Source organism: Pteropus vampyrus, unplaced genomic scaffold (assembly GCF_000151845.1).
Source record: "Pteropus vampyrus isolate Shadow unplaced genomic scaffold, Pvam_2.0 Scaffold327, whole genome shotgun sequence".
NCBI lineage: Eukaryota > Metazoa > Chordata > Mammalia > Chiroptera > Pteropodidae > Pteropus > Pteropus vampyrus.
This window is the reverse complement of record NW_011889108.1, coordinates 824,287-838,548: the sequence shown is the minus strand read 5'-3', so window position 1 is coordinate 838,548 and position 14,262 is coordinate 824,287. Positions and strand designations below refer to the sequence as shown.

Here is a 14,262-nt window from a genome sequence, read left to right as displayed (position 1 = left end):
ACATTGGCCTGGCACAGTGGTTGTTGTTTCCTTAGATTTATGTTGTTGTGATTGTGTTCCCTGTAAAAATGACATCCACAGAAGAGGTGGCATCGATGAGAGGAACCTGTAGACATCTCCATAGGAAGTTCCTTCCCCGTGAGTGCAGTGATCCAGACCAAGGTTGGGTGGCTCTGTGAAGGCCCATACTCAGCCTGAGCCCAGGCAAACCAGTGTTTGAGTCAGATGTTACCTAGACACAGTTGGTACATTCATTGTATAACTGATTTCCTTTCTGCCATTCAGACCTAACAACAAAAGATTTATTTCTTTAAATGGATTAAAATAGAAAAGTTGCTTAAAAAGAGTAGCAGGGGTGGGAGTCATCCGTAAAAATACACCTGGAATTAAATTCATGTAAGGAAAGAAACATATATGTTGAGACTTAAGTGTCAGACCACCTGCCTTTGAGAGGTTTTCCATCCTCCAGGTTCATTATGTCTAAATTATCTTATTCTCATTCAGAATATCACAGAGTCTGCCTCTCCTTCAAGTACAGTTCTGAGTGCCTTGTGAGTGCTTACTGAATGTTAGGCAGTAATAAATAATGGAAATAACCTTTGTGATATTGCAAAGAAATGTAATATAACCAGATAGATATTGGTACTGGAGGAAAAATGAGCCATAAAGTCCCCGAAGTGCTACAAATTTCTGAAAAAGTGGTTCTGAAGGCAGTAAATGTCTTCAGGAGCCCATCACAAATCTTGGAGGCTGGTGTCCAGGCCCTGACATTTTCTGCTAAGGCTCTCTCAGCTGTGCCTGGACCCAAATCCTTAACAAGAATGGAAAGAATGTGTCTATGGATTTTGTGGAATGTGAAAACATCCAACCTTACCCATTCTTACCCTTAAAATAAGTAAGTGTAAGAAAGACAAAGTAGTGGAGCTACATTTCAGGGAAAATCATGATTTTCCCTGAAACAACAGTAGTTGTTTCCCAGCTAAAGGAAAAGAGGGCTTTGGCAAAAGCTTATGGGAAACTGAATCAAGAACTAGGAGAAATGTTGGGCCAAAGTTCCTGGTCTACCCGAGAGGCACTAGAGCCCAGGCACTTCAGAACATCTCTCGGTCAGCTAGAGAAGGGGATGGTCGCATACCAGGGGATGGAGTTTAATTTAGAGGACCTTGCCTCAGTGTCACCAATGTCTAGAGTCAGTGCAACTCCTTTGAGAGATTCCAAATATGAAGAAGGCCTGTGGACCCTCTAACTGAAAGTAAGCTCGTGCCAGGCCCTGTAGAAGTCCAAAAGCCTCCCCAAGTAATCTGAAAATTTAAGGGGCTCTTCCTTCTTGTGGGTCACCCATTTCCTTCATCTTGCATCTGTTTTATTATCTCCACCTGATGTTGAACCAAATTGGGGTGGGAGGTAAAATAAATCTACACATAAATCCATATAAGGCAGGCATGTTGTAGAGCCAGTTTCCCAGGGGGCCAGGGAATGCCCCCCACACAGTGTGCAGCCTGGCAGTTTTAAGCATTTTGCCTTCTTTTGATTCACCCCACATTGGGGTTCTTCTTGCCTTCCCTCACTTCTCCTTCCAGTGGGGTTTTCTGCCATGTTTTCTTCTGAATCTATGCTACCAATATGGTGGCCCCAGCCACATTTGACTATTTAAATTAATTAAAATTAAATAATATTAAAATTCAGTTCCATAGTCACACTAGCAACATTCCAATTGTTCAATAGTCATAGGTGGCTAGTGGCCACCATGCTGGACAGCACAGACAAAACATCTCCATCAATCACAGAAAGCTCTCCTCTACAGCACCTGCCTGAACAGTTCCTCTCCAGACTCTGTTTTCCCGAATCTTCTCCCCTTCTCTCCTGTATTCCCTGAGGAGCAGCAAATCTCTCTCTCTCTCTCTCTGTCCTGGAGAGCATTGCATCATGCTCACACTTAGATTGCCAAGATGTTCCAGGTGCTCTCAGAACCAAACAGGCTTCATTATCTATAGTAAGGAGACATAGCTATAAATATTTTCTTTCTGGATATGCCTTGATATGTATCATCCTTATCAGTTTGAAGACTCTGTATAAGACCAGTGATTATCAGCCAAGGGGATGCTTCCAAGGGGTTCCTATACAGGGTGGAAATGTTTCTGACCAAAGCATGTTGCACTTGGAGAAAAAGCTGACAGTTGCTGCACTGTTCTCTGCAGTTTATTCACCGAGTGATGTGTGCTGAGCCCATCTAGGAATGGTAAGCATGCGGGCCTTGCTGGGTGATTGGCCTGGTGTGAAGGGAGAAAGGCAAGTACAAGTGCACCAGGGAGGTATGGGCTGAAATGGAGAACTCAGGGGCCCTCAGGAGCCTTTCCCTCAGCAGGAGGCAGGCCAGGCTCCAATGAAGATATAATAGATGAATTAGGCATTCAAATGGTGATAAATGGTGAAAGGCCACTGCAAATACATAGGCCAGAAGAGGGTCTGGAGAGGGGAGCCACTTGATGAATTTCATTTACATCTATGTTTATAGGAAAATTAGTATCTCATTTCATTTCTCCTATAGATTTATAAAATGAGTTTCTTTATTCTTTATTGATAATTCTTACCTGTTCATTTAATTCTTGTTAGAATTATTTCTAAAATTATCTTGGAGTGCAAGAGTAGATTTTTAAAACTATGCTTTCTTTCAATTATTGACCTACCCATAGATATCCACTAACCTGACTTGTCTGCTAACAAACAGCATAGATTATTTTGGCCTGTTTAGTACTTTATGTGAATAGAATCATGTGTCCTGCTTCTTCTGATAAAATTATGTTCCTGAAGTGTATTTCATTGCCATTATTGGATATTATTATTATTTATCCTTTTTACAGTTTTTGGACACTGGACTGGTTTTCCATTTGGGGGCTATTACAGTTAATGCTGTGAACGTTCTTGTAGATGCCTTTTAGTGAACATAGGAAAATTTCCTGTTGAGCATTTACCATGAAGGGAACTGTCATATATAACGTATTGATATGTTCGGCTCTAAGAAGTACTAAGGTTTCTCCAAGTAGTGACACGAATTTACACTCTCACCAGCAGTTTTTGAAAATTTTAGTTTTTCCACATTCTTGCCAATATTTTGTACTGTTTCTCTTTTCTATTTGAGCCATTCTGAGGGTTGGCGTATAGCACTGTTCTTTTAAGATGCATTCTACAATGGCATGCCTACAGACCTGAGAAAAAGAGGTTTAGTCTCTTCTCCCAGCTTGCCAACCATGGTGTCTGTTGTGTTGGAATCAGACATGGTGAGCAAGTAGAAATAGCAGATAGAGAAGACTTACCCACCTTGGATTGTCATATGAGGCCTCATGCCCTCTGGGCCTGCAAAGCATATAAAACTTTTTCTCATCTTGACAATTTGGGTGGGTGCTTTGCAGAGCCCCACATACATTCTGAATCACAGACTCCAGTTTGCTTGAGATAGGCCATGTGTTTTCCATTAGCATTTTCTGAAGAGGTCCACTTGCCCTCAGTTGGGCTCCACTGGACAGGATCTAAGACAGTTCCCATGACACCCCACATCTGGGCCCTGGGAAACATCCATGCCTCTTTTTCCCTGACTGATGGAGAGGTCCCGACCTGTCCCCACAGAGTAGTACTCCTCTTCATTCTGATGCTGAAGCTGCTGGCCTACTCACCTAGATTCTCCAGGCAAGACTTGGTCTACCCTCTGTGCAGGGGCTTCAGCATGCTAGCAAACACCAAGAGAAATCTCTTCGGTAAGTCTGGGACCTCACGTGGGCAGGAAAAGGGAAGACATGACAGGAAGTAGGTGAGAACAGCCTGGTTAATCCCTGTAGGCAAGACCTGGACATGCCAAGAGGCATTAGAATAAAGCAGGGCCTGGAAGCAGGTCAAAGACCACAAGAAGGAGCCAGTCCTGCAATGAAACCACCCCATTAACATTACTAATCACGAGTTCTGTTACCACAAGAAGTGTTTGTGGGTAAATACAGCTTAAGAATTAAAAAGTCCCAAATAAGAAATGTGAATTTGACTTAATTACTCTATAAACTGGTCATTTCTTACCATGAAAACCTGAGCAAAATGAGCTTTAAATGTGTTTAAGGAGCATTCTGTCTTCTGATAGCATGTTCCCCTGGCACAGCGGTTTGTCATGATAGTTGTCCCAGCCTCAGGAGGTATGACCACTGGTGCACATGGTGACTGACCTCATGGTTTTATCCAGTGAATCATGATTCTGATGGCGGCAATTTTAGACAAAGCTGTTTATATGATTTTCATTTCTTTCGTTTAAATAGCACTTCACTTAAGGGAGAAGAAAGTTCCTTTCATAAGCTTTAGCACTAATATTTTACTTTTGTTTTTAACTTTAAAATATGATTTTCTACATATCTTTGCAAACAAGTAAGTGAAGGTAGTTATGTATCCAAAGAACCAGATTGCACATTTTGAGTTTCAACATGAAATGTTCCAATGGGGTGTACATGAGCTCAGCACCTTCTGAGTGTGAGTTTAAAAGACATTTCTCTTATCTGGATTGTGTCTGAGCCCTGCATCCAGTCAGCCAATGGGAGCCTGAGCGGTTTCTTGAGTTCTGACCACTGATTCCTGTTTTTTGATGCTAAGCCCTGTGTTAAGGCTCGCTCTCTCTCCCCTGAGACTCTACTCCAAGCAGACTTCATGAGGGTAGAAGTCACAGCTCACTGGGTCCCACTGAGCTCCCACTGGCACACAAAAGTTGCAGTTTGGTTGTTGTTCAGTACCTAGCCAGCCACCTGCACTTTTTGTTTCCTGAGCAAAAGTTTCCCCAAAAGAAAGTAACACACTTCCCTGGTGACCTGTGGGAAAAAAGGGCAAGGACAAGGGAGAAGGTCCCTACCCAAAGGAGGAACAGGCACTCTCCTGCTATGTTCAGAGCATGAATGGGATTGCAGACTGGGTCAGAGGCTGGTTGGTGCCAGACACACCCTTCTGTTCAATGCTTTGGCTCTCATGGTTCTGCCTTCATGGTGACAGAGGCAGTGCTGAGAGAAAGCTATCTGTTGACCTTTGGAACACAAGCTCAAAAGGGAGGTACAACACTTAGCCTAGACTCAGGAGCCCAAATATGTCACTTCCCTGATGGTTGACACCAATGTGATTCTGCTCTGACAGGAGGAGCTGTCTACTGTGATATCGTGTATGTGTCCTGCAGTTTCATAGGAGTTTACAGTCACCCTGGGCAAGTAGGAGCAGACCCTGTGAGCACCAGCCTGAGCTACAGCCCAAAAAAGGGCCCTCAGGATGTAAGGGTGATCTGGCTGTGACACCCCATTGATCACCAGGGTTGATTCAGCTGATCTGGCTGGCCAGGCGGGTGTCCCCTTCCTCCCTCACTGCTCTATGTACATCCCTCCCAAAGGTGCGCACTCGAAGAGGACGACCTTTCCCGATAGAGGAGAGGACCGTTCTTCATTCAACAGTATATGAGTAGCTGCATTCCCCTGCTAGAACTTCCAAACAAACTCTCAAAAAGAGGCCCCCAAAAGCAGATTCCTAGATGTTGCAAGGACATGCCATTTGTCTAGGAGGGGATTATGGACAGACTAGAGATGAGCAGGGCCATGAAGAAGGAGAGGAAGTTTCAGGCAAGGGAACACTATGAAAAGGTGGGACTTGCCCCACCCAGACAGCAGTGCTGAGCAAGTATATGGGCATAACCCTTAACACTATGAGGATGTCTAGGTGACTGCAGCCCATGCCCCTCCAAGCCCAAATAAAGCAGCTCCCAAATTCCTGACCCTCGGAAATGGAAACAGATGGAAGTACTTATTCTTGTTTTAAGCCACAAAATTGGGAATGCTGTGTTTCACACCAGTAAACATACCCTTGAGCCGAGAACAGACATCCCAGGTTAGCTGCTGGACACCAGGGAGCCTCTCACCAGCCACAGAGAGCCTGCAGGTCAGGCTGCCCGAGGAGGTCCTCAGGGAGCCCTCTCCAGATGGAGAGACTTTTCACAACTGATGCAAGCATTTATAACAACTGTAATTGTCGTCAGAAAATAGCCTGCCCAAATTAGATCACTTGAGGAGCGCTTATTTACAAAAGCGGTGTGGGGCGGGGTCCAAGAGACAGTGTAGTGGCTGGGGCGAGGAGCAGCTGAGGGCACAGGAGAGAGGCTTAGGAGAAGCTGGAGGAGGGGTCGGTCCTGAGACCTCACTGGTTGGTGATCCCAGTTTCCTCTGCCAATATTCGACAGGGGCTGTCAGACAGCCTTTAGGGAATGGCTGGGGGCCTGGCAGTGGACCCTGGGTCAGCCTCTCAGCCATAGGCAGGTGGCCATTGGAGAAATCTGGAGGGCAGAGAGCAGATGGCAGTGGGAAAGCCCTCGCTGACTGGACCTACTTGGTTCCAAGGTCATGCTAAAGGCTTCACATGGACCTCGTTTCACCCTCACAGCCACCTATGGGGCTCACTATGCAGATGGGTACACTGAGTTTCAGATACTCTAGTCCCCTTTTATAATCAGTGGAGTACTTGAAGCCTTGCACAATCCCAAATGAAGTCTTGCACAATCCCAAATGAAGTCTTACACAATCCCAAATGAAGCCTTGGCTGGGAACACCTGCAACCGTGCAATGGGAGGGACTTGAGGGCAAGACAGACTATGGGAGGAGATTAAGCCCTGCAGGTCTAGGTTTGGGGTAAGAAGCCTGCAGGCTGCTCTACAAGGCATGAGAACCATAGTGGGCACTCAGAGGCAATATGAGTAGGTCTGCCTGTGGAAGGATCTGTCTTGGGCAGCGTTAGAGGGAGCAGGAGGAGTACGGACAAGACAGGAGGAAGGGGACCCCTTAACAAGCCCAAGACCTCGTAAAATGAGTATTTGACTATCTTGGAACAAAGTGCAAAAGTGGGATTAAGCCTTCTGTTTTCTTTGGCTCAAGTCAGAGCTGAAGGCATTTTCCCAGGAGGACTGAGTAGGCTCAAGGACCAGGCTTCCACCTGCAAGGAGTGTTGACCCCATGTAAACAGGTGTTAGCCTTATACTACCATTAGAAAGGAGGTGATCAGAAGGTTATAAACTCCTGAAGGCCATAAACCAGTCAAGAGGAAATGAGATTTAGAAATAACACCCCATAAACTGAAAACAAAACTGGGAGAGCCCAAAGTCTAGGCCACTTCCCTTCCCGCAAACTATAACCTCATGTGTGTAGTGCAGTCGATGTGCAGAAGTCAGAGTGGTGCCTCCAGGGAGGCTGAGCTTACAGACCTCCAATTTGCCCAGCTTCCTTCCCACCCACTGTGAGCCTGATGAAGTAAAACTGTGATTCTGTTGGGAAGACATAAGTCACCAGTGTCCTTTCCATGCAAGTGGATCTATGGCTTCCTCCATGCAAAGTCATCATTCTCATCCTAGTTTGCCTGGACTGTCCCAAACTAGCACAGCAAATCCCACATCATGGGAAACCAAGGCAGTTGGCCACCTTGGTCTCACACTTGTCAGCACGTTGGAATCACCTGAGAGCTTGAAAGGTGCAGAGCCCAAGTCCCAATCCAGAGCATTTGACTTACTTGGCCTGGGGTGTGACCTAGGCATCAGGAGTTTTCAAAGCTCTCCAGGGATTCAAATGTGCATCAGGCTTGAGAATTCCTGCTGTAAAGCTATCTGACATGTTACAGTTGGGGCTGATCAGATCCACAAGCTGCCCTGGGGTCCAGCTTCTCAGTGTGCTTGCTGAATACTCAATATATGAGGGTGTAGACAAGTCTACATTTCGAATTACGACAAGCAAATAACACCTGCTTATTCCAGCCAAGAAGCACCTGTGATGTCCTTCTGCCCCTGCTAGCAGATATTGGGTCTCTGTTGAACAATCACCCTAAAACCAAACAAAAACATAAATCAAGGTTCCCCAGCTTAGACTATGAGAACAAATAAGTGAGAGTGATTTTTCAAAAGACGCTTGGGGCTCCTGAGGATGAGAGCATCGGTGCTGTTTGTGCTCAGAATCCACAGGAGGAGGTGGGTGTCTGTGGAGTTGAGCTTAGGCCAAGATTTCCCAGTACCCTGCCTTCCTCATAAAGGCCACCAGAGAAACAAGGAGGATGTGCCTGTAGGCCAATACCACTTGGAAGCATTTGAGGGGTGCTGGTCTTACAGAGTTCACTTGCCTGGTCACTCATGAAATGTTTAATGAGTTCCTGCCATCCCCCTGGGATGTTAGCCCAGGCTTTGAGCAGCACACATGGACAGGGGGATGTAGACCTGTTTCTGGGGCACACAGTTGAGCAGGAAAGGCAAACACTAAAGAACATTCCTAAAATGTGTGAACTCCAATGAAATAGGTCAGGCCTCGGAGACACAGGAACTCCCCGCAGGGCCCTGAGTCCAGGGGTAAGAAATGCAGAGTGGACACCCTGCCTTTCTCTCTGTATCTTTGCATTGCTCCTGTAGCAGAATCCAGGGTGACGGTGACAAGGAAAGTGCTAATGGCAGAGATAGCAGCAAATTCCATTTTAATACAGGATGGTTGCTTGGCTGAGGATTAGCAGTTAGTGAATTATATTCTAAGATCTTGAAGATTAGTAATGCTACTAGGTAAAATGAAACACAGCTAATGAAAACTTAATTAATTACTACTATCCTAGGAGGCTTCCCATTCTACATTCCCTTAGCCCTGCTTCATTAAAAATTGTTGGTGGTTAGCTCCCAAATGGGCTTCCAAGCCAAATAATTGAAGGAGGAAGACATAAAAATTGGCCTTCAAAATGCAGAAATTAGGGAAAAGGGAGGGAAGCCATAAAGCAGACCAGAGTCCTTTCTCAACCTAATGCAGAGCTCCAGACCTCATCAGATTGGGTCGGGACCACAGAGGATTGAACTTCATTTCATGAGTTTTCTTGGAATCTCACCATTTTTGATCCATTGTAAAGGCCTTGGTGTTTTTATTGAGTAAAAAATATAGTGACTCCCATACCTATCTATACAATGTATTAATACCACTGTTTATTTTTCAAATTATTTGACATACAATATTATGTTAATTTCATGTGTACAACACTGTAATTAGACATTTATAAAACTTAGGAGTAATCATCCCAATAAATCCAGCACCCATCTGACACCATACATAGTTATTACAATACTACTGACTATATTCCCCATGCTATACTCTATATCCCCATGCCTACTTTGTAACTACCAATTTGTACCTCTTAATGCCCTCCTCCTTCACACATTCCCTAACCCCTGATCAGACAACCATCAAAATGCTTTCTGTATCTATGAGCTTGTTTCCGTTGTTTGTTTATACTATTCTCTAGATTCCACCTGTGGTATTTGTCTTTCTCTGTCTGACTGAGCACAATAAACTCTAGGTCCATCCATATTGTTGGAGATGGCAAGATTTCATCCTTTTTTTTATGGCTGACTATTGTTCCATTGTATATATATACCACCTTTTCTTTATTCATTCAACCATTGATGGGCACCTAGGATGTCTCTATATCTTGGCTACTGTAAATAATGCTGCAATGAACATATGGATTCGCATGTCCCTTCAAAGCAGTGTTCTGTATTTCTTCAGATAAATACACAGAAGTAGAATAACTGGGTTCTTCTTTGTCTCTTGTTATAGCCTTTGTTTTAAAGTCTATTTTGTCTGGTATAAGTATTGCTACCCCAGCTTTTGTTGTTGTTGTTGTTTATTTCCATCTTTGTGAAACATCTTTTCTCATCCCTTTACTTTTAGTGTGTCTTTCAATTTGAAGCGAGTCTCTTATAGGCAGCATATGTAAGGGTCTTGTTTTCTTACCCATTCAGCTGCCCTTTCTTTTGATTGGAGCATTTAACCTATCTACATTTAAAGTAATTGTCTCTAGATATGTAGTTGTGGTGTTAATTCAGAACATAGCCCCTCCACATACTCAGAAGACAACTGGCTGTCTGGCCAGCAGCCAAGAAAGGCAGTACACAAAGGGCTTTCAACAGTGCTTGCTTCCAAGGATGTTTCTGCTGCTCCCATGGATGTTATCTACTCCTATAACCAGCAGCACATCTTGCTCCCACCCACCTGAGAAGGAGGCTGCTCCTCCAGTGAGATTACCTCTCCCTCTGCTTGTGAGCATAAAAACATCGCTTACCTTTGAATTGAGGCCTTTTCTTGAAGCTCCAACCAGCCACTGCTGAAGCTTCTCTGTGCCGTGAGTAATAAAGGCATGTCACACCCCTCTGGTCCTCCCTGGTGGTTTTCCTGGAATATCCCAGGTACAGGTTCCTGGCCTAGAGCTCTTGTGTTAGAGTAATTATTGCTATTTTATTATTCATATTTTTTTCTTTTTTTCTTCTTTTTCTTAAAGAAGTCCCTCTAATATTTCCTGTAATGCTGGCCTGATCATGACAAACTCCTTTAGCTTTTTCTTGTCTGGGAAGCTCTTTATTTGTCCTTTGAGTCTAAATGTTAGCTTTGCTGGGTAGAGTAATCTTGGGTGTAGGTCTTTGGTTTTCATCACATTGAATATTTCATACCAATTCCTTCTGACTGGTAAAGTTTCTATTGAGAAATCAGCTGACAGTCTTAGTGGAGCTCGCTTGCAGGTAACAAACTGCTTTTCTCTTGCTGCTTTTAAGATTCTCTCTTTGTTTAGCCTTTGGCATTTTAATTATTATGTGTCTTGTTGTGGGCCTCTTTGGGTCCATCTTGTTTGAGACTCTGCACTTCCTGAGCTTTTATGTCTATTTCCTTCACCAGGTTAGGAAAGTTTTCAGTCATTTCTTGACATAGGTTAATTCCTTGCTCTCTCTTTTCCTTCTAGTACCCCTATGATGCGAATGTTAGTGCGCATGATATTGTTCTGGAGGCTCCTTAAAAGATCCTCATTTTTTTTAAAGTCTTTTTTCTTATTGCCATCCTGATTGGGTGTTTTCTGCTATCTTATCTTCTAAAATGCTGATTTGATCCTCCACCTCATCTAATCTACTATTAATTCCTCCTAAGGTATTCTTCATTTCATTTATTGTAGTCTTTATTTCTGACTGGTTCCTTTTTATGTTCTCTAGCTCCACTTTTGTTTTCTATCTCCACTTCTATGTTTTCTGTCTCTTTGTTAAAGTTCTTACTAAGTTCATCTACTCTTTCCCTGAGTTCATTGAGCATCCTTATAAAAGTGTTTTGAACTCTCTATCTGGTAGAATACTTGTCTCCATTTTATTTAGTTCTTTTTGTGGAACTTTGTTCTATTCTTTCATGTGGGACACGATTCTTTATCTTCCCATTTGGCTGCCTCTCTGTGTTTATTTCTATGTATTAGGAAGGGCCACTGTGTTTCCCAGTCTTAGTAGTAACTTTATGTAGTAGGTGTCCTATAGGACCCAGTAACACTGTCTTCCTTGGCCATCTGAGTTGGGTGTTCCAGGTATGTCACTTGTATGGGTCGTGTGTGCCCTCCTGTTGCCGTTGAGCCTTGGTTGCTGTTTTCTTATGGATGGGAGGGATTGACCCTCAGGCTGATTCATTGTGATGACCAATGGAGGAGCTGTTGTGCAGGAGCTGACCCTACAGAACAAGATTCGCTTTAGCCGAGCTCTGGTGCCTACAGTATATGCCCTTTGGGCGTGTCATCCTCAGATGTAACCCCAGGCAGTGCTCCAGCTCAGACTGAAGCTGGCCACTGGGCATGCAGACCAGGGCCTCCTGGGAGGGGCCCTGCCACAGGCCAAGTTTAGCTGTAGCCTGTGCCCTGCCCAGAGCCACCTGGCATGAGCCACCAAGAAATCAGCAAACGGCTGCCACCCACGTTAGACTTAAATATACCTCGAAAGGCCAAGCTGAAAACTGAAATTGACTGCCACTAGCACCAGGTTTGGTGCTGCTCAGCAAGATGTATGGGGCATGCTGAGGCCAGATTATGACTGTTTGGGTTTTGTGAACCTTTAAGACATTTTAGGAAAGTCTGCAGCATGAGCCAACACCAGCCATTTGTATGGAAAATGCACTAGAAGCAGCTCAGGTAGGCCCACAAGTTGAGGAGGTCAGGATCTCAGGTAATCACCAGGGCAGAGTGACCAGTGTTAGCTACCTTTTAGGAGACTCATATGTGGTAGCTACCTGGTTCTGCAAGCCAGGCATGGGAGGGTTCAGCAAAGGAACAATACCCTCTGCCAACATTTCTGTCTGGGAGAAAGCTGCCCCTCCAGCCCTCACTCTGAAACCAGACAACTCAGTTCCTCCCCATATGTTCCTGGTGCCTTTCGAGCTGCTGCCCCAGCACTGGAGCTCAGAGTAAGCGAGTCCATCAGCGATAAGTCTGAGCAGGCACTTTAAGAGGAAAGCCTGCAACTCCCTCAGCTCTCCAGCTCACTCAGCCATGATTTTTGCTGGTATTTACAGCCAAAAGTTGTGAAGCCTTCTTTTTGCAGCACTAGAACCCTTGCCTGGGGAGCCCAGTGTAGGGCCAGAACCCCTCGCTTTTCTGAGGGGAGCTCCACAGCCAAAATATTTACCCAGATTCTCAACTGCCAAATACAGGTGCGGGACCAGCTCGTTTGAGATCTCTATACTCCCTACCAATCTTGAGGTAGCCTCTTCTATGTGTCACCTGTTGTAGGACTTCTGCTCAGCTAGGCTTTCCAATGATGGCTATTCTGTAATTTCGTTGCAGTTTTGATGTGATTGTGAGAGGGGGCAAGCTCAGCATTTATCTATCCTTCCATTTTGACAAAAATTCCTCTCAATTTAGAAATACTACTTTTGTCACATGGAAACGGGATCCGGCCATAATCTGGTTCCTAGAAATGGACCAGAGAGCAAGTTAGGACATTCTACCAGGAGAGTGGACTCTGCTTTTACCCTGACCATACAGAATCCCTCACTGGCATAGGGTTGCCCGCCTCGGCATTACATGACACTCCTGAGAGTTATACACCTTGGTAACCTCCACCCTTATCTGCCAGATAAGCTGCCATTTTACTAGGTGTTTCCTCCATAATGATCACAGCTGAATCCCACAACAATCACCATACTCTTGGTTTTGCACCTAATCTCACTTGTAGAGCAAGATAAGGAAGGCTACACATCAGATACATCGCCCAAAATCTTTACATTCCTGCTACCTCATGACCCCAAGAAACATGAATTTTATTAGACCAACACCTTGTTATGTAATTGAACAACTATAAATCTAGATATTGGTCTTATCTCAAACCATTTTATTGGTGGATGAATTGTACCAACTCTAGCTATGCAAGGGAGGGAGATGATCAGGAAAGCATGATTCCAGGGCCACCAGCTGAAGAGTAGAATTTCAAGTATCCTGCAGTCAATTTCATGATCTCATGCCATTGTTTCTTCTCTGGGAAAAAGAACCATAATGTCCTTCCCCACACCCCTACTATGGTGTAAAGCTTAAATAAGGTAAGCGTGAACATACTTTAGAAAATTTAGTGTTATTCAAAAAAAAAAAGGAAATGTCATTATTGGGTAGAAAGCAGGGCATTGGACGTGTAATATCTATCCCATCCTTGGCATACTGATGCCCAAACCCCTGGGCCCCACATTGGTGGGACTCAGTTGGGCTACTGCCAACCATGGGTGTTTTCTTAGGACTCTTTCCTTTTGTTTACACTTTGAGTGTCTTGCAGTGGTGAAGCAGTAATAAGTAAAAGACTCCCCCCTCCCCCACCGCCAATTCCTTCTTTGCCAGTTGGAGATAACTGCTGTCAATAGGGGAGCATGCATAGTAGCCCTTGGCTAGTCTTTCTCCCTGGAATCAGTTAAGTTCAAGTTGGAAGGGAGCCAGAGGTAGACCCTATCCTCACTTCGTTTGTTCCAACTTTCTCATCTCGACTTCCTTTTTCTTCTCCCTCCTTCCTTTCTAACTCTACAGACGAACAAAGCTGTGGCCAAGGGAGACTTCCACCAGGCCAGCACCAGCTCTCGGCGGGCCCTGTTCTTGGCTGTGCTCTCCATCACAATCGGAACTGGCATTTATGTGGGCGTGGCCGTGGCCCTTATTGCCTACCTCTCCAAAATCAACCACCTATGAGCTTCCTCTGGGCACATAGGGGAAGAACCTGGGGTCAGCTGTATGCAGATGCAGAGAAAGCAGGGCTGGCAAGAAAGACACACCTGTCTGATGCTGTATAGTATAAATTATTGTCAAATGATTCCATAACACCCTGAAATTTTCTAGTCATGGATTTCTTTGGTTTTTACCTTTTAATATTATTTTCACAGCACTGTGTAGAACATAAGACAGATGACACTGCTAACACTTCCAAGT

General features: G+C 44.5%; 1 protein-coding gene across 1 annotated transcript in view; it reads left to right on the top strand.

Moving 5' to 3' along the window:
* The window catches only part of SYNDIG1 (synapse differentiation inducing 1), a 159,479-nt gene extending 145,454 nt beyond the window's left edge, over positions 1-14,025 (top strand). Inside the window, exon 3 of the mRNA XM_011378010.1 lies at positions 13,867-14,025. Coding sequence (XP_011376312.1) covers positions 13,867-14,025 — 159 coding nt within the window. The remainder of the gene's footprint in view (positions 1-13,866) is intronic.
* Positions 14,026-14,262: the final 237 nt, after the last annotated feature.